The sequence below is a fragment of the Labeo rohita genome, chromosome 14, assembly GCF_022985175.1.
Source record: "Labeo rohita strain BAU-BD-2019 chromosome 14, IGBB_LRoh.1.0, whole genome shotgun sequence".
Classification (NCBI taxonomy): Eukaryota; Metazoa; Chordata; class Actinopteri; order Cypriniformes; family Cyprinidae; genus Labeo; species Labeo rohita.
This window is the reverse complement of record NC_066882.1, coordinates 7,456,891-7,476,042: the sequence shown is the minus strand read 5'-3', so window position 1 is coordinate 7,476,042 and position 19,152 is coordinate 7,456,891. Positions and strand designations below refer to the sequence as shown.

Here is a 19,152-nt window from a genome sequence, read left to right as displayed (position 1 = left end):
CAATTTGTCAGGTCTTGGTGGCACAGTGTACGTTTGTGTTTTTGCAATAATAGTATGTAATGACAGCTGTCAGGCCTACCACATTACTCTAGAGGTGTTTTGGTACAACAGTAATGGCAAACAGATTTGTTTGCCCTTTTGTCATTTGGAGAGCAAAACGATGTTTATTTCTTTGTATAATTTGATGAAACTTGAATGTGTTGCCTCCAACATTAGAAATGTGCAACTGATTTTGTGACTTGACACAACGGAGTTAGGTACAATGTATAAAAATGTTATTATAAGCCTCAACTAAGCAAAAGCATCACTGTAGTATCACTGACATGCATGCAAATATAAACACTATTAATTATTGGTTGCTATTCTGAATTCAGTATTGCACTTAAAAATCACTGAAGCATGTCAATGGCAATAAAGAACCTTCATTTTTAAGAGTGCAGAAAAGACTTTTGAGAAACAACATGATGCATTAATATTTTAAGTCATTATTTTGTCAGTTTCTTAAACAGTTAGATCAGACCAGAAATATCAGATTCAGCCCTGGACAAACATCCATTTCGTCTAGTAACAGAAAACAACTAGTCAGCAAAATTGCCTAATACCCAAAACCCATTAACAGCAAGCTTTGGCTAGTACCCAAAACTGTATTAATAGTCTTCTATCAGCCAAGAAGTTGACTAAAATCCAACAAGTAGTGTTATACCAAACTGCTTCACAAAAACAACCCATCAACCTTGAATTTTCATAAATATTCCCTCTTATCTCTTATTTATGAAGACAAACAGCCCTTGAAACCACACACCATAAGACTAAACAACAATGGAATAATAATATAAAAACTAATTATATAAAAAACAATATAAATGACTAATCCATTCATGAATCAATGAAATGAGTACAAATGACTGTAATGATCATAATAAATGATCATATGATTAAATGGAATAATAAAATGATTAAATGATAAATTGTTATAAATGGATAAATGTGTCTCATTTGGCCAGTAATTTTGCAATGGCAACTACAGATTTCTTGTTTAGCAAATATTAGTCAGTACACTCCCAGAAAAAAGGTACAAAAGCAGTACATTTATGTATTTTGTACCTTTTGGGAACTAATATGTACACCTTAGGTACCAGTATGTACCTTCAAGGTACCATTATGGAATCTTTAGGTACAAAGATTTACCTTTTGAAAAGGTACTGTCCCAGTGACAGCTTTTGTAGCTTTTTTCTGATATAGCACAAGAAATTGTATAAAGTTTGTTATGTATTTGTTTCTGAAGAAACAACCACCTTACAAAGCAAACATATATTCAATAAAGTTGTAAAAGGTTGATAAACAACTGCTATGATGACACAGACCTGACATACAAACTTTAAGAATGGAGACTGTGTACAAATATGGTGTTAAGAGCTCATCCACTGCAACACAACATATCCCCAACAATAATGATACAACAGTTTAAAGTCAACAAAGGAAAAATGTATTACACTGTACAATTAAATAGCTCAAAATGAAACTCTTAGTCCAGACTGTGTTTGAGTAGTTGGACCAACATTTGGGGGAATTCTGTTGATCTAATAATGGTTTTCAATGTGGTAGTCACAAGTAACTCAGACTTCTTTGGGATTTCTGACTCAAAATATCTCATAAACTGAAATATGTGTGGTTATCTTATGTGTGAAGAAGATTTGATTGGACAAAAATCTGTGCAGTGCAAAAATCAATAAATTCTCCTTGGTTTTCCCACAAGAGAACACTATAAATTTCAAATACACTACCAGTCAAAAGTTTTTGAACAGTAAGATTTTTAATGTTTTTTTAAAGAAGTCTCTTCTGCTCACCAAGCCTGCATTTATTTAATCCATTGTACAGCAAAAACAGTAAAATTTTGAAATATTTGTACTATTTAAAACAACTGTTTTCTGTTTGAATAAAATGTAATTTATTCCTGTGATCAAAGCTGAATTTTCAGCATCATTACTCCAGTCTTCAGTGTCACATGATCCTTCAAAAATCATTCTAATAAGCTGATTTGCTGTTCAACAAATATTTCATTATTATTATTATTATTATCATCAATATTTAAAACAGTTGAGTACATTTTTTCAGGATTGTTTGATGAATAGAAAGATCCAAAGATCAGCTTATATCTGCAATAAAACGCTTTTGTATACACTACAACATTATTTAAAAAAAAAATTAAATTAATACTTTTATTTAGCAAGGATGCTCATTTGATCAAAAGTGATGATAAAGACAAAGTTACAAAAGATTTCCATTTCAGATAAATGCTGTTCTTCTGAATTTTGTATTTACAGAAACCAGAAAAATTCTACTCATCTATTTTCAACATAATAATAATAATAAATGTTTTTGAGCAGAAAATCAGAATATTAGAATATTAGTAATAAATGACATTTTAAAATATATTCAAATAGAAAACAGTTATTTTAAATAGTAAAAATATTTCAGAATGAGTTTTTGCTGTACTTTGGCTGAAATAAATGCAGGCTTGGTGAGCAGAACAGACGTCTTTAAAAAACATTCAAAATCTTACTGTTTAAAAACTTTTGACTGGTAGTGTGTATCTGCCAACAGTGAAGTTTGTCACTGGTGACAAGTACTTAAGTATATAGATAGATAGTATACCAGCAGTAAGAATGTGAGTCTTTCTGTTGCCTCTCATTTCTAGTAATATCAGCCTGCGAGTACCTCCAGTTTCAATATTTAGACATGAAAAAAAGCGAACAACTTTTCCAAGCAGACGTTCGTCTATCCTCCCTTCTTTCACTCTACCCTTGCCTCCTCTCCCTCTCTCTTTTTCTTTCTAGTTTGCTCTCTAATTTTTGTCTGCATTCCACCAGCTTCTCCCAAGCTATAAATATCCAGCCGAATGAAAGGAATAGAGAGAGCAAGAGACTGAAAAAGATGGGAGAGATGAAGGGTGACTTGAGGTGGAGGGGAAAAGAGAGAGAGAAAGTTGCATGCTGTGGGGGGCGAGTTTAAATGAAACCAGGTGGGGTCTCTGCCTGTGTGTGTGCGCAGGGGCTGGTTCATACGTGTGTGTGTGTGTGTGTGTGTGTGGAGGGGGGTTGGCTGCATGTGTGTGTGTGTGTGAATCTGTATGCTGTTGTTCTGTCGTGGAGCTGGACACATTTGGAATTTTGGAATTTGGGCCGCAGACCAGGAATTTTCATCCTGGGGGGTCAGACGAGGGGGGCGGAGGATGGCCGTGCAGGGGGGCTGTATGGGGGTCGGAATGGGCTGTCCCTCTCTCCTCTCTTCCGTCTTTCCCTCCCTTGCATACATTCACAGTCCAGCTGTCCGTCTCCACACTCACTCTATCAGGCTGAGGAGTGAGGATAGAAGAGAAGACGTGCCACCACTGCACTCAAACACACTAGAGAGAAATCCACCGGAAGAAAAGAAGAAAAACCACTGCATTCAAGAACAGCCCGGCCTGTGAGTATAGCACGTTTGCGAAAGAAAATCTTAATATTACACTGTAATATAATGTCACTGTACTGCAGTTGCTGTTGTTTGCATGGGGCCACTGTGGAACTGCTCATTTAAGTAAAGCAGAAACGTCAGGATGAATTGAAGTTGTGTCACAGACAGTGGAGCAGAAGGAGAAAGCGTTAAAGGGCAGACTAAGGAAAATTTCAACTGGCCGCTTTGCTCCAGGGCTGCACACGTCACGCTCACTCTCCTGCTCTCTTCCAAACATCCACGACTACAGACACCACACTAGAGAGAGAACAATCAGTCACATTATTCAGCAGATTCCTCATCTCCTACCATAGATTCTAGTGAACTTTCCATGCTTATACATAAAACGTTGTTGGATCTTTTTGTAACACTCATTACTCAACCATCATGATGGCTTTACACATCTCTACACGTCTGAAGTGTTGCAAAACTTTCCAATCTGTTTTCCAACCTCTGTTTCACAACCAGACTAATGCCATTGACTGCACGTTGTTATTTGAGCCCGGCGAGCGTAAAATGGGTGACTTTGTTTGGATGATGTTTTTATTTTTAAAGACAAAAAGCTGATTCATACAAACTCCCGACTGTTTATATGAGCTGATTTGATGTTAAAGACACAGAAGAATGGGAACATTACGCACAGTCTCTCTGAGGTTTCTGAGGACACACAAAGGTCGGGAACGCTAGTGTTTATACCTAAATCATTTTGGCCTCCTTTGGAAGCACAGGTGTTGTTATAAGGAATGTGACATCAGAACAGAGAACACTGCTTTACTGTACTTAAATAAGCCACTGCTGTTACGTCACATTTGTTTATGTGTTCTGCTAATTACATATGTTGGGTGTTTTATTTTATATGGCTGGATGCTGACTTGAGCATTCATTTGAAAGCAGAGAGTGTGACAGAGAGTCGAGTAAATCAGACTGGAGCCCTCTGTTGTAGCCACGTTAGTTCTCTATTTTTAGTACTTGGAAATATTAATTTGTCTTCCCAGGGCTGCTAAAGTAAGCAACGTGGAAGTAGTGAGCATCACTGATGGCCACGAAGGATTTGATCCAGAACTTTTATACACTAGTTTAAAAAGTATCATTCAGAAATTAACATTTCTATTCAGCAAGGCTGAAAAGTGACAGTATTTATGTTACAAAAAGATTTCTATTTTAAAATAAATTCTCATTTTGAACTTTATATTCATCAAAGAATCCTGAAAAAAAGTTTGCACACTTTCCAACAACATTTAAAGCAGCACAACTGTTTACATTTTTACATTTTAATAAAAATAAATGTTTCTTGAACAGCAAATCAGCATATTAGAATGATTTCTGAAGGATCTTGTGACACTGAAGACTGGCGTAAATTCAGCTTTGCATTACAGGGATAAATTACATTTAAATGACATAAAGTCAAAGACAAAATAGAAAACTGTTATTCTTAATTGTAATAACTGTTTCTTAATTATACAAGATACTTTCAATCGTCAAACCCCAAATGTTTGGACCGTTAGTGTACTTGTTTCTAGTTGTAAAACAATCTTTGGAGATAATTTTCAGTGTTTATATCACATTGTAGAAATATATAAACTATTGAGTCACTTGAAAACTTCAGTAACTGTTGTTTAATGATATAAATAGTACAGTTAACTAAAGTGACTACAAAACTACATTTATGGACTCGTGTATGAACTTGATGTTCAGACCTTTAGCTAGGAAAACAGAACTTTTTTTGGTTCTTACAGCCTCTCATTTATTTTTAGATGCCACTTTGGTCACACATTAGTCTGGGGACCAATTTTCACCATAAACTACTCTACCAGTAAAAAGTTTTTGAACAGTAAGAGTTTTAATGTTTTTTAAAGAAGTCTCTTCTGCTCAGCAAGCCTGCATTTATTTGATCCAAAATACAGCAAAAGCAGTAATACTGTGAAATGTTTACTGTTTAAAGTGACTGCTTTCTATTTAAATATATTTTAAATTGTAAATTATTCCTGTGATACAAAGCTTAATTTTTTTTTAGCATCATTACTCCAGTCTTCAGTATCAGTTTTTCAGAATCTAATATGCTGATTTGCTCTTCAAGATGCTGTTTTTATTATCATTATTATTATCAATATTCAAAACATTTTTTAAGATTCTTTGATGAATAGAAAGATCCAAAGATCAGCATTTATCTGCAATAAAAAGCTTTTGTAACATTATACACTATACCATTTAAAAGCCTGGAGTCAGTATAATTTTTTTTGATAAAAGAAATGCTAGAAATGAATACTTTTATTTAGCAAGGATGTCATGATAATGACATTTGTAATGCTACAAAAGATTTCTATTTCAGATAAACGCTGTTCTTCTGAAACATAATAATAATAAATGTTTTTTTGAGCAGCAAATCAGAATATGAGAATGATTTCTGAAGCATCATGTGACTGGAGTAATGATACTAAAAATTCAGCTTTGAAATCGCAGGAATAAATTACACTTTAAAATATATACAAATAGAAAACAGTTATTTTAAATAATATAAATATTTCAAATTTTTACTTTTTGCTGTACTTTGAATCAAATAAATGCAGGCTTGGTGAGCAAAAGAGACTTTAAAAACATTAAAACTCTTACTGTTCAAAAACTTTTAATTAATAGTTAATAAGGTAGTTGTTAAGTTTAGGTATGAGGTAGGATTAAGGAATCTAAAATAGTAATATGTGCTTTATAAGTAGTAATGAACAGCCAATATGCTAATAACATGCATGCTAATAAGCACCACGTTAATAGTGAGAATTGCTCCCTAAACTAAAGTGTTACTGATATTTTGTTTCTAATGCTAACATGCATACATTTAAATTGTGGCTTAAGTATCCAATTCATTTGGGCAAAAACCACAACCAATGCATGTGTCTATGCCGTCTTTGTGTTACAGCCATGGGGGTCCTAACATAAAAACCCCACTTAGGTTTGCACAGGTGGGAGGAGAGGAGGTTGTATTCATAAAATTATAAGTGCACTGACCAGCAAAGTCTAAACCTGGAGCCCCTGTCTGAGTGCTTTGACCACCAAGTCAGATTTCGAGTTTAATGCCCAGCTGAGCACACCGAGTTACCCGTAGACATGACACTGGACCAGTGTGAGCGTGTTTATAAGGGTGAACGAGAGGTAGGCGGAGAGCGTTTGTCATTACATGTGTGTGGTCTTCCCATGAAGCCCAAGTTATTGGCGGTCATATAATCAGGGCAGACTTTACAAAAGTCACGGGACTACCAGCCAACCAAATGTTGAGCAAACAGACTTGTCTTTTCCAATCTGAAGTGGCCCACTGCTTATTCATAAACAGCCATACAGTGTTAAAGAAAATGATTAAATATCTAAAAATAGCTAGACTTATACAAGGTAACCACATCTGACCTTTCCGGTGAACCTTAGGGGGTTTTCCCGGGAATGTGATACTTTGGGAAACACAGTGAGTGTCCGGCTGACCGTTACTTAGAGAGCTGCCCACATCCTCTCTGCTGGCATTCCTGAAGGTCAAGTGCCACTCAGACATCATGGCAGACGATATTACCCACGCCTCCACTCTGCCCACACTCCGGCCAAGCGACTGGACCATGCTCTCGCTGGCCTTGAGTTTGTTTATGATGGTTGATTTCAGGTTTTTCCCACACCACAGGGACAGCCTGCTTTGAGATCCTGCGGGTCGCTTTTTAAACCGTAAGTAGCACGTAGGGCAGTCAGTAGAAGCGGGTAAATCACACAGATGAGAGATTTGCGAGCGTGTTTGTTTTGTTGTAGCCTTTCAGTGTGTTTGCGTGTGAAGTCGCAAGTGTTTCTTGTACGGCGGCTACTGTAAGTGGCTTGAATCATTTCATGCGGTTTGGGAGGAAAAGCACAAAAGCTCTATCTGGAGGCTGATGCAGTTGAGATAGAATGTGCAGATTTGCACGTCACCCTGCGGTTTGCTGTTTGTCGCACAGAGTCAACATGACAATACTTTTAGACTGGACTCTCTGAACTCTGCATTTTCAGAAAAGACTGAAAACTACTGTTGGGCACTGTGTCATGCTGGAGCAGCTTTTGTGTTTCCGTACTACGCCTGCAAACACTGTCTGCACACTTTACGTAAATGTCAATGTATGTGTGTATTTACAGAAAAGAAGGCCAGGAAAATAGTGCTGCATTTAATAGGTCTGTGTAATACTTTGACATTAGTAAAAAGCAAACGTCTTACTTCACTCAAAGCCAGAAATGTTTTAGAAAAATTACAGTTAATAATTACAGTTCTCGGGTATTTGAATGAAGAAAGGACCTATTCAAACTAACAAAAAAAGTATTATATATTAGAGAGAGGGAATTTGGTCATTTCAAATGGTCTAAATTAACATTAATTAATCTACTATGAACAAAAAATGAATGAACAATTAACAATAAGTCTATATTTATCAATTGTGACCCTGGACCACAAAACCAGTCATAACAGTTAATTTTTTGACATTGAGATTTATACATTATCTAAATAAATAAGCTTTCCATTGATGTATGGCTTGTTAGAATAGGACAATATTTGGTCGATACAATACTATTTGAAAATCTGGAATCTGAGGGTGCAAAAAAATCAAAATATTGAGAAAATCACCTTTAAAGTTGTTCAAATGAAGTTCTTAGCAATGCATATTACTAATTAAAAATTAAGTTTTAATATATTTATGGTAGGAAATTTGCAAAATATCTTCATGGAACATGATCTTTACTTAATATCCTAATTATTTTTGGCATAATAATTTTGACCCATGCAATGTATTTGGGTATTGCTACAAATATACTTGTGCTACCTAAGACTGGTTTTGTGGTCCAGGGTCACATTTATGTATTTAGCAAATGCTTTTATCCAAAGGAACTTACAGGAATACAAACTTATACAAACTTCGTAATATACAGTGCTAGGTTTATTAGACAACTAAATTATGATATAGTACATAAATCAAAGTTTCATACTACAGTTTTAATACTACAACAGTACTTTTGCAAACAGAGTAAAGAGCCTATTTGAAACTTTTATTCTCTCTGTCTATCTCACAATGCAAGTATAATACAAAATGAGTGATTACACAATAATTCAAAAATTGTTCAAATGCCGTCTATGCAGGGTCAGAAAGCTCTCGAATTACATAAAAAATATATAATTTGTCTTCTGAAGATGAACAAAGGTCTTATGGGTTTGGGACGACATGAGGGTGAGTAATTAATGACAGACTTTTCATTTTTGGGTAAACTATCACTTTAAGTAAGTTTAAGTACAAGTCTTCTTGATTTTGTTGCTATTTTAAATACAACCACTAGAGGGAGTCTGGTAATCAAGCAATTTCAGCCATGGTGTGCATTGCTATTAAGTGAGAGGCCCTGACACTGCATTAGACTGATATGCTTATTAAAGCTGCAATAAACCAAAGGCATCTGTTGTGACTTTTAGTTATGACAAATATAGTGGGAAAACTTCTCAAACTGTTGCGTAAAGCTTGCTTCTAAAGTTTTCTCAAGCTGTTTGTTTCTCCTCCACAGATTCCTCAGTGTAACTTCATCGCAGCATCATCTAATCCACACGAGAGACTCTACCAGCGTGTGTGTGTATGTGTCAGAGTGCATGTCTGTCTGATTGTTTCCCTTGTCTTTAGTCAACACTCTTGGAGGTGTTTTGTTCCTGTGTTTATCAGCGTGTTGAAAGTGTGTGTATGTGAGGATGCGGCCCGGGTGTGTTTTGGTCTTTTGTATGTGCATCTCTGCGTTTCTCCACCGTGCTATTTCACAGCCACCCACAGAAACTGACACCTACACGGTAAGAAGGAACAAAACCTGCCCCTGTCTCTCTCCCTCCCCCTTTTCTTTTTAAATACATCTTCATAATGTATGTTACATCATTATATCTTTATATTTTATATTCACACACACTCTGTGTAACTATGTGATATACATATAGATTAATTTTTCTGTAATGTGTGTTACTATGCACTACTATGCACTAATTTGTGTGTTTGTGTGTGTGTGTGTGTTTTCTATAGGAATGTACAGATGGATATCACTGGGATCAACAGACTCAACACTGCAAAGGTAAAACATCTCACTAGGGTTGCCAGATCTCCATAACAAAACCAACTCAGTTGCTACTCAAGAGTTACTGCCAAAACTAGCCTAATCACATCAGAATGGCGGTCCAGGGGGTTGAACTTTCCACTTTCTCTTAACACAATATTGCATTTTATTTTATTGTTTTTGATTAACTACCTTTACCTATAATGTGAGTGTTTAATCAATACTGTACAGCCGCCTTGTCAGAATGGCGTTGACCACTTGACTTGACTTGAAATCTGAAAACAAAAGTAGCCCGATTACACGGGAAAACAGCAGACTTGGCAACACTGTGATTTCACCTCAAAACACTTAAAACATCCAATTCAAAGGGTCCCTATACAAAACATTCCTATTTTAAATAGATGATGTACTTTCATACTTTCTGATCATTAAAGAATTCTGAAAAAAAAAGTATCACAGCTTCCACAAAAATATTAAGCAGCACAACTGTTTTCAACATTGATAGTAAATGTTTCTTTTGCATGTTGAAAATGTAATAACTTTTCCATTACAGTAATAAATTTGGTTTTAAAATACACCACCAGTCAAAAGTTTTTGAACAGTAATGTTTTTAATGTTTTAAAGTCTTTTCTGCTCACCAAGCCTGCATTTATTTAATCCAAAGTAAAGCAAAAACAGTAACATTTTGAAATATTTTTACTGTTTAAAATAACTGCTTTCTATTTGAATATATTTTAAAATTAAATTTATTCTTTTGATTTCAAAGCTAAATTTTTAGCATCATTACTCAACTTCAGTGTCACATAATTCTTTAGAAATCATTCTAAAATTCTGAATTGCTGCTAAAAAAAAAACATTTATTATTATTATGTTGAAAACAGCTGAGTTTTTTCAAGTTTCTTTGATGAATAGAACAGCATTTATCTGAAATAGAAATCTTTTGAAATATTATAAATGTTTTTATCATCTCTTTTGATCAATTTAAAGCATCATTGCTAAATAAAAGTATTAATTTCTATCATTTTTTGCCAAATAAACCCCAAAAAAACTGATTCTTGAAAACAGAGTTTTGAATGGTATAGTGTATAACGTTACAAAAGCTTTTTATTTCAGATGCTGATCTTTGGATATTTCTATTAATCAAAGAATCCTGAAAAAATGCACTCAACTGTTTTAAATATTGATAATAATAATAATAATAATAATAATAATAATAATAATAATAATAAATGTTTCTTGAACAGCAAATCAACATATTAGAATGATTTCTGAAGGATCATGTGACACTGAGGACTGGAGTAATGATGCTGAAAATTTAGCTTTGATCACAGGAATAAATTAAATTTAAAAATATATTCAAATAATTATTTTAAATAGTAAAAATATTTCAAAATTTGACTGTTTTGCCGTACTAGGATCAAATAAATGCAGGCTTTCTGAGCAGAAGAAACTTGACAGTAGTATATAATATATATTTAAAGTAACATAATTTGACATACTGAATCTCAGTATTAAATGAATGTTGCAATGTTATTGCACATCTTGTAACTTATGTAACTGTTAACTGTTATAATTTAATGTGCTCGTTACCCACAAACCACTGTGTATTCTGTTTCAAATGTGTGTCTGCAGATATAAATGAATGTGAGACAATTCCAGAGGCCTGTAAGGGAGAGATGAAGTGCTTCAACCACTATGGCGGGTATCTGTGCCTTCCTCGCTCTGCCTCGGTCATCCCTGCCCCTGAACCACCCAACCAGATCCACCCCAGCCTGGAGAATGCGGCCAGTGAGCCATTCAACCCGTGCCCTCCAGGTTTTGAGCCCCAGGGAAACAGCTGTGTGGGTGAGTGTGTGAAAACAAGCCCGTGTTTGCAGAACAGGTGTCAGCAGCCTGCCAGTTTGCGGGAATCGGCATTGTAAAGAGTAGCGTGCCATTACACAAAGTCACAGAGTCATGCTTTGTGTGACAGATCACAGTGAAAATCAAAATTATTTGTATTAGTGAACAGGACGGTGAAAGGAAGGATTATTGCATGCAATGTTTTAGTTTTGACTGTTAGCGCTTGAATGACTCAGACAGAAACAGGTGGTCAGGGGAAATGGTTAGCTAGTTTTCGCGCTCAGACAACTGTGGGAGTCATGCTGAAGTCTTGGCAGGGGGCTGGTCTGCAGGGGGTCGAAGAATTTACTAAGACTGAGGCATCCCAGCTGTCGTCTACCGTCAAGAGGAAGCAACTAGAGATAACGTTACTCAAGAGCGCTATGTAGACACAGCTTTCACTTCCCATGAGCTGTGAACCAATCAATGCTGCAATAACTACATTCCAGAGCTATGGCAGCTCTAGTGCCAAAACCAAGGAAGACAAGGAAAGATAAAACCGAACCAATAAATTTCCATGATTCTGTCTCACAAAAACAGATGTGGATGAGTGTGAACAGGACAGCCACGACTGCCAACCCAGTCAGCAGTGTTTCAATACAGAAGGCTCCTTCTCCTGCCAGTGTCCAGATGGGTACCGCAAAGTGGGCATGGAATGCATCGGTGAGAAATGAAAATTCCTGTCTAATTTTGTGGCAAAACCACAACACATTTCATCTCTCCAAAAATCAATCACAAAGATGGATTTTCATTTAAACTCATGTCATTTTTATTTATACTCATTTATTTATACTTCAGTTGTTCCAAGTGCGCTTAAAGGGATAGTTCACCCGAAATTAAAAAATTTTTAAGTCCATTTTTTTCCTTCTGAACACAAAATAAGATATTTTGAAGAATGTTGGTAACCAAACAGTCGATGGTCCCATAGTATTTTTTTTTGTCCATACTAAAGAAGTCAATGGGCTCCATCAACTGTTTTGTTATCCATATTCTTCAAATATGTCAAATAATTGACCTGAATAAGATATTTCACATAAAAGACGTTTACATATAGCTCACACGAGAAAAAAATAGTTGAAATCATAAAACTGAACCCGTTCAAAAGTTTACATACGCTTGATTCGTAATACTGTGTTGCTACCTGAATGATCCACAGCGTTTTTTTTTTTTTTTTTGACAGTTGTTCATGAGTCCCTTGTTTGTCCTGAACAGTTAAACTGCCTGCTGTTCTTCAGAAAAATCCTTCAGGTCCCACAAATTCTTTAGTTTTTCAGCACTTTTGTGTATTTGAACCCTTTCCAACAATGACTGTGTGATTTTGAGATCTTTTCACATTGAAGACAACTGAGGGACTCAAACACTCACTGATGCTTCAGAAGGAAACACAATGCATTAAGAGCCAGGGGGTGAAAACTTTTGAACAGAATGAAGATGTGTACATTTTTCTTATTTTGCCTAAATGTCATATTTTTTTTTATTTAGTACTGCCCTTCAGAAGCTACAGAAAATATTTACATATTTCCCAGAAGTTATATTTTCCAAAATAAGTTAAATTTACCCTGATCTTCAAATTTAAAATGTTTTCATCTCTGGCTCTTAATGCATTATGTTTCCTTCTGGAGCATCAGTGAGCATTTGAACCTTCTGTAATAGTTGCATATGAGTCCCTCAGTTGTCCGTAGTGTGAAAAGATGGATCTCAAAATCATACAGTCATTGTTGGAAAGGGTTCAAATACACAAAAATGGTGAAAAACCAAAGAATTTGTGGGACCTGAAGGACTTTTCTGAAGGACTTTTCTGAAGAACAGCAGACAGTTTAATTGTTCAGGACAATCAAGGTACTCATGAACAACTATCACTAAACAAACAAACAAACAAAAAAACAGCTGTGGATCATTCAGGTAACAACACAGTATTAAGAATCAAGTGTATGTAAACTTTTGAACAGGGTCATTTTTATAAACTCAACAATTATTTTCTCTTGTGGACTACATGTAAATGTCTTTTATGTGAAACATCTTATTCAGGTCAGTGCTAAATAAAAAATAACATGCATTTTGTATGATTGGTCTTATTTTAGTAAAATAATGAAGATTTAGCAGATTCTGCAAGATGTATGTAAACTTTTGACTAAAACTGTATTATCTTTAAATAAGTTATGTTAGAAATAATTATGTTAGAAATATTGTCTTAATATTTATAAAATAAACATCTATAAATAATATCAGTAAACACTTTCAAACTTTAGGAATTTCGTATCCACAACTATTAATATAATAAATGTACTAAATTGTTCCCAGGGTTAAGCCCCAAAGAGGATTCCACTTACAATGTGCCTTAAATCACATAAAGTGGCAAGATCATCTATCATGGTCTGTTCAGTTAAACCACTGTGGAATAAAAGTATTTTATATGTGATCTAATTTTGTGTTTTAATACTTTTCAGACATTGATGAGTGCCGGTACCGCTACTGTCAACATCGCTGTGTTAATGTCCCTGGCTCATTCTCCTGCCAGTGTGAGCCTGGTTTCCAGCTGGCTAGCAACAATCGTTCCTGTATTGGTAAGCCAACCCACATGCTCACTCCCACGCCCCGTTTTGCCATACCCTGAGTCATAGGCCAACCCACCCCACACACACACACTCTCTCTCACAAACACACAAGCACTTGGAATCCAAACCCACGTACTTACACAACTCCATCCTACACCTCATTTTCTTTGAGTAAAAGCCAAAATATAAACCAGTAAAAGAGCACTTTGTGCACGGTGGAAAACCAGAAATCGAGACATTAAAGTCAGCGTGAAATGCCGTTTGCAGCACATTTAACTTTCATAATTGGATGCTTCGGCAAGTAAAAGTGGATATTCAGCATGATAAATAAGGTAGAATGGGACTTGGTTTTATCCATCAGGAATTGACTGGATCATGAAAAGCGAGTGCTGTGCACCAGAATGGAATCAACATTGTCAAAATAGCCATTCCGCCTTTTTACATTTTGATTATACTTTTTGTAATATTGATTAAAGGTAGAGTTCACCCTAAAATTAAAATTTGCTTAAAATTTACTCATCCTAAGGCCATCCAAGATATAAAGGAGTTTGTTTCTTCATCACAACAGATTTGGTTAAAATGATGCATTACTTCACTTGATCACCAACTGAAGCTGATAAAAACTTCACAATAATCCACAAGTAATCCACAGGACACTAGTTTATCAATTAATGTCTTGTGAAGTGAAAAGCTGCGTGTTTGTAAGAAACAAATCCATAAGATGCATTTAACTTCAAACCGTTGCTTCTGACTAAAATACAAGTCCTCTATCTATAATATTGCTTTCTCCAGTTGCCTCAAAAAAAAAGTCTCATCTGAATCATCAGAGTGATACATCAGAATCTGCAAAATGTTAATTATTTTAGCAAAATAAGAGAGATCATACAAAAAGCATGGTATTTTTTATTTAGTACTGACCTGAATAAGATATTTCATATAAAGGACATTCATATATAGACCACAAGAGAAAATAATATTTTATTGTTAAATTTTGCATTAAGATGCATTAAGAGCCGGGGGTGAAAACTTTTGAACAGAATGAAGATGTGTACATTTCTCTTATTTTGCCTAAATATCATATTTTTTTCATTTATTACTGCCCTTCAGAAACTACAGAAGATACTTGCATGTTTCCCAGAAGACAAAATAAGTTAAATTTACCCTGATCTACAAATTCAAAAAGTTTTTAACCCCCGGCTCTTAATGCATCACGTTTCCTTCCATCAGTGAGCATCTGAACCTTCTGTAATAGTTGCATATGAGTCCCTCAGTTGTCCTCAGTGTGAAAAGATGGATCTCAGTATCATACAGTCATTGCTGAAAAGGGTTCAAATACATAAAAATGCTGAAAAACCAAAGAATTTGTGGGAGCTGAAGGATTTTTCTGAAGAACAGCAGGAGTTTAACTGTTTAGGACAAACAAGGGACTCATGAATGACTATCACTAAAAAAAAACAGCTGTGGATCATTCAGGTAACAACACAGTATGTAAACTTTTGAACATGGTCATTTTTATGGACTATATGTAAACATCTTCTATGTAAAATATCTTATTCAGTTCAGTACTAAATAAAAAATAACATGCATTTTGTATGATCCCTCTTATTTTAGTAAAATAATTAACATTTTGCAGATTCTGCAAGTTGTATATAAACTTTTGATTTCACTTGTATACAAATCAAGCACGTTTACGAGCTAAAACAGTCCAAAGCCAGACGTTTATGGAAATTATGAAAATTATGGATTTGTTTCTGACAAACATAGTTTTTTCTACATCACAGGATGTCAGCTGCTGGATTACTTGTGGATTACTGTGATGTTTTAATCAGCTGTTTAAACTCTCATTCTGACAGCACCCATTCACTCCATTGGTAAGCGAGTGATGTAATGCTAAATGTCTCTAAATCTGTTCTGATGAAGAAACAAACTCATCGATATCTTGGATGGACTGAAGGATGGGTAACTTTTCAGCATATTTTCAGTTTAGGATGAATTCAGAAATCCATTTTTAAGCTAAATTTTTCAAAAGTGTTTATTTTTCAGTAAACTATTCCTTTAAGGCTTTTAATTTTTAGTTTATTAGGATGATATTTTTCTTTAGAATAACATGCACTGATAAATTGTACACAATACCAGGAATGACAATTTTGACTCATTGGGTGCACTAAAATGAAACAAAACACTTTGGTGTCACTTAAACAGAAGAACGGAGTTTGCTTAAGTGGTCACTTAAAATGATTATGCATTGATTTATGTCAACAAAAATAGCCATTCCAGCCCTGAAAGTATTTATTTTACATAATTATCTGATTATCTGTCTTTCATAATCCTTCACTGTTTGCCTTATGCTTAGTGTTTTCATATGCAATCCCGTCTGCTTTGCCATTCTGTTGCGTTCAGATGTCGATGAGTGTGCAATGGGGGCCCCCTGCAGTCAGAGGTGTTATAACACATACGGGACGTTCCTGTGTCGATGCGAGCAGGGTTATGAGCTGGGGCCAGACGGCTTTGCCTGCAATGGTAAGCTGGGAGAAAACACAAACAAACTAAAATAAATACACATATTTGTGAAAAATATTTATGCATCTTACAACTGGAGCAAGCAATGACTTTCGTTCTCTGTTTTCAGACATAGACGAGTGCAGCTACTCCAGTTACCTGTGCCAGTATCAGTGTGTTAATGAGCATGGCAAATTCTCCTGTGTCTGTCCTGAAGGATATCAGCTCCTGGGCACACGCCTCTGCCAAGGTGCGCCTTAATTTAATGCTCTCTCGCTGCACAATCTGCTTTCCAAAATTCACTCACAGCACATTCTTTGTTTTTGAATCTAGACATAAATGAATGTGAGACAGGAGCTCATCAGTGCGCTGACGGACAGACCTGTGTGAACATTCACGGAGGACACAAATGCGTTACCAACAAAAGCTGTCAGGAACCCTACGTGCAAGTGTCTGAGTAAGTAAACAGTTCAGAAATACCACAAGAGCTTGCAGGTTATTCCATTCACACAGTTACGCATATTTTTGATATTTTTCTTTCTATTAATTGTCTGTTGTTCATCAGAAGTGCCTATTTGAGACATACCTGACATGCCCTGTTTATTTTTCCATATCTGAGGCCAGTTCCTCCGTCTGCGCCTCTGAGCACGTCTCAACATAATCTGCAGCTCCACAAGCTTTAAATGAATAACAGGTGGTCAAGCATTTCTGAAGAAATATTTGGCTAGATGGATGCCATCCAAAATTTTAAGCCAATTTGCTGGACATATGGTTCACATGCTTGTATAATTTGGTACAGTTGTGGCTAACGTAGTTATTAGTCATGCAAAAACCTGACCTAGTGGATACTATGTAGTTTGTATCTCCTTTCAGTTCAGTTTAATTTAATTCTTAAGTGTTACTGGTTCAATTCAGTTCACTCTAAAACTGGACAGTGCTGTAAAAGTGTATTGATTTTTTTCAGTGCAGGTCAGTTCAAATCTATTCAGTTCACTTAAGTTTAGTCCTGAACAATTTAGCTCAAATCTTTCCTAACGGTTGTAATTTTCTTTCTTTATTTAGTCGCTGTACGTGTCCCATCACAACGCCTGGTTGTCGTGACTTTCCCTACTCCATAGTGAATCGCTACATGAGCATCACGTCCGAGCGCTCTGTCCCCTCAGATATTTTTCAGATCCAGGCCACCAGCGTCTTACCTGGAGCCTACAACACCTTCCGCATTCGTTCTGGAGATGACAACGGAGACTTTTACATCAGGGTACTTTAACTTTAGAATTATAATTTACTCACCCCCATGTTATTCAAGATGTTCATGTCTTTCTTTCTTCAGTCGAAAGAAATTAAGTTTTTGAGGAAAACATTCCAGGATTTTTCTCCATATAGTGAACTTCAATGGGGATCAGTGGGTTGGAGATCCAAATTGCAGTTTCAATGTAGCTTCAAAGAGATCTACACAATCCCAGCCGAGGAATAAGGGTCTTATCTAGAGAAATGATTGGTCATATTCTAAAAAAAATAAAAATGTATATACTTTAACTACAAATGCTCATCTTGCACTAGCTATTCACGTATTATATAATCAAATTGGAAAGGTCACGCGCGGTTCGTTCTTCATCTGTGTGCTTCGGTAATGTAGTGCAGAGTGAAAAACTCCATCTCATTTTCTCCTCAAACTTCAAAATCATCCCACATTGTTTTACCTTTTTTGTAAAGGGCGTTTGACTTTCTTTGCATGTTCACTTTGTAAACACTGGGTTGGTACTTCCGCCTCCATCACGCATAACATTTTCAACGAGACTACACTACCAGTCAAAAGTTTTTGAACAGTAAGATTTTTAATGTTTTTAAATAAGTCTCTTCTGCTCACTGCATTTATTTGATCCAAAATACAGCAAAAACAGTAACATTTTGAAATATTTTGTACCATTTAAAATAACTGTTTTTTATTTGAATATATTTGAATATATTATGTAATTTATTCCTGTGATTTTAAAGCTGAATTTTTAGCATCATTACTCCAGTCACATGATCCTTCAGAAATCATTATAATATTCTGATTTGAAGCTCAAAAACTTAATTTATTATTATGTTGAAAACAGCTGAGTATAATTTCAGGTTTCTTTGATGAATAGAAAGTTTAGAAGAACAGCATTTATCTGAAACAGAAATATTTTGTAACATCATAAATGTCTTTATCATCACAATTTGAAGCATCCTTGCTAAATAAAAGTATTAATTTCTAAATTCCAAAAAAAAAAAAAAGACTCCAAGCTTTTGAATGGTTTACTGTATAATGTTACAAAAGCTTTTTATTTTAGATAAATGCTGATCTTTGGATCTTTATTTATCTGAATTTCTTGAAAAAAAATTTACTCAACTGTTTTAAATATTGATAATAATAATAATAATAATAATAATAATAATAATAACAACAACAACAACAACAACAACAACAACAACAACAACAACAGCAATAACAATAATAAATGTTTCTTGAACAGCATATTAGAATGATTTCTAAAGAATCATGCGACACTGAAGACTGGAGTAATGATGCTGAAAATTTAGCTTTAAATCACAGGAATTAATTACATTTTGAAATATATTCAAAAAGAAAGTAGTTATTTTAAATAATATTTTTTTTTACAATTTT

The 19,152-nt window shown here is 35.1% G+C and overlaps 1 protein-coding gene and 1 long non-coding RNA gene across 3 annotated transcripts in view; one reads left to right on the top strand and one right to left on the bottom strand.

The window, feature by feature from the left end:
• The first annotated feature begins 3,281 nt into the window (after positions 1-3,281).
• The window catches only part of efemp2a (EGF containing fibulin extracellular matrix protein 2a), a 17,421-nt gene continuing 1,550 nt past the window's right edge, over positions 3,282-19,152 (top strand). Inside the window, exons 1-10 of the mRNA XM_051127490.1 lie at positions 3,282-3,468; positions 9,037-9,310; positions 9,534-9,582; positions 11,197-11,409; positions 11,986-12,108; positions 13,893-14,009; positions 16,401-16,520; positions 16,630-16,749; positions 16,833-16,956; positions 17,562-17,757. Coding sequence (XP_050983447.1) covers positions 9,215-9,310; positions 9,534-9,582; positions 11,197-11,409; positions 11,986-12,108; positions 13,893-14,009; positions 16,401-16,520; positions 16,630-16,749; positions 16,833-16,956; positions 17,562-17,757 — 1,158 coding nt within the window. The 5' untranslated portion in view covers positions 3,282-3,468; positions 9,037-9,214. The remainder of the gene's footprint in view (positions 3,469-9,036; positions 9,311-9,533; positions 9,583-11,196; positions 11,410-11,985; positions 12,109-13,892; positions 14,010-16,400; positions 16,521-16,629; positions 16,750-16,832; positions 16,957-17,561; positions 17,758-19,152) is intronic.
• The window catches only part of LOC127176072 (uncharacterized), a 26,826-nt gene continuing 24,071 nt past the window's right edge, over positions 16,398-19,152 (bottom strand). Inside the window, exon 4 of one of the 2 annotated variants that reach the window (XR_007829055.1) lies at positions 16,398-16,525. This is a non-coding gene — a long non-coding RNA (uncharacterized LOC127176072). Of the gene's footprint in view, positions 16,526-16,707; positions 16,829-19,152 lie in introns of those variants that run through there. The other variant, XR_007829056.1, reaches the window with a different exon arrangement.